General features: G+C 48.4%; 1 protein-coding gene across 1 annotated transcript; it reads left to right on the forward strand.

The window, feature by feature from the left end:
• Positions 1 to 197: 197 nt before the first annotated feature.
• Pmar_PMAR011201 (hypothetical protein) lies at positions 198 to 702 on the forward strand (the record flags this gene model as incomplete). The annotated part of the gene is made up of 3 exons (XM_002781369.1): positions 198 to 273; positions 328 to 514; positions 570 to 702. The coding sequence occupies 3 exons, from the start codon at positions 198 to 200 to the stop codon at positions 700 to 702; spliced, it is 396 nt and encodes a 131-aa protein (XP_002781415.1).
• Positions 703 to 1,139: the final 437 nt, after the last annotated feature.

Below are 1,139 nucleotides of genomic sequence, written 5' to 3' on the forward strand. Positions count from 1 at the left end.
AGGGGCTGTGCTCTTGGATTTGACCTCGTCTATTGAGGAGGTGTATCGAACCTCGGAGGCACCCACTTGATGTTGGGAAGATGGGCGACTGTTTTTACATGGTGGGTTTGGTGGCGATTTTGTCACGCGCCACGAATTATGGTGGACAGGTGACTCCGTTGGGGGTCCGTCGGTTGCCTATTGGGTGTGTTGCGGAAATGGTCCTCCATTTCGGGCTGCCTTGTAAGCAGGCTAGTCTTAATGACGAGTTTGTCGCAGCGGTTATGGATGATGGTGAGCCTTTGATGCACCCGGGTTCGATCCCGGCACCTGTCATTTCTTCGTCAGGCACGCTTGGTCTCTTCCGTTATATCGATGGGTCGTTCAAGGAGATCCCCACTGACCGTCTTGGCTGTTCTGACGGCCCAGGCGCCTCAGATGCCACCCCTCCCCTCTGGGGTTTGGCCCATGTGAGCGGTGGTAAGATGACGAATTACCTCACGCTTGTGGAGCAGGAGACCAGCGCTGTGAAAATGTAAGTGTGTTGTGTGGAGGGAATCATCGACAGCTTCGCTCCGCCCTAATTTTAGTTACGATATTTCTAACACTACTCCTGTACTGGTATTTGACGTTGGATGTATTGCTGTTGCGCCACCGTTGTTGCATCCTAGGGTGAAGACAACCAACTTGTTCCTGTCCATCACTGATCCTACATCTAGGTGAGCTTGGTATAGGGTCTGCGAGGGAATATGAAATTACTGCTAACCATCGTGGGAGGGTTTGCACATGATTGGTGACAACATGAAAATTATAGAGAAACTCTCATTAGTTTATGTGCACTTGTACTCGAATTCATATGTAAACTCCTGAGCTGAGCTGAGGAAAGCGAACATATATTTCTCGAACACTGTTGCTGACTGATGGACGGAACTGAGCTTCAACTCGAGGGGATGTTCCTTTTGGGTGTACTAATGCTCAGCTTTATAGTAGATGCCGCTGTGAGGAGGTATGCAAATGGTCAACTACCTGTGTTAGTGATTATAGGAGAAAATTTTGGGAAATTGTATTCTGGTTTCGGTGGACTTCTATCCTAGTTCATATGTAAACTGTTCTGAATAATTAGTGAGGAAACTGCTGAACTCAGCTGAGAAGAGCTGAGA

Source organism: Perkinsus marinus (assembly GCF_000006405.1).
Source record: "Perkinsus marinus ATCC 50983 genomic scaffold scf_1104296942662, whole genome shotgun sequence".
Taxonomy (NCBI): domain Eukaryota; phylum Perkinsozoa; order Perkinsida; family Perkinsidae; genus Perkinsus; species Perkinsus marinus.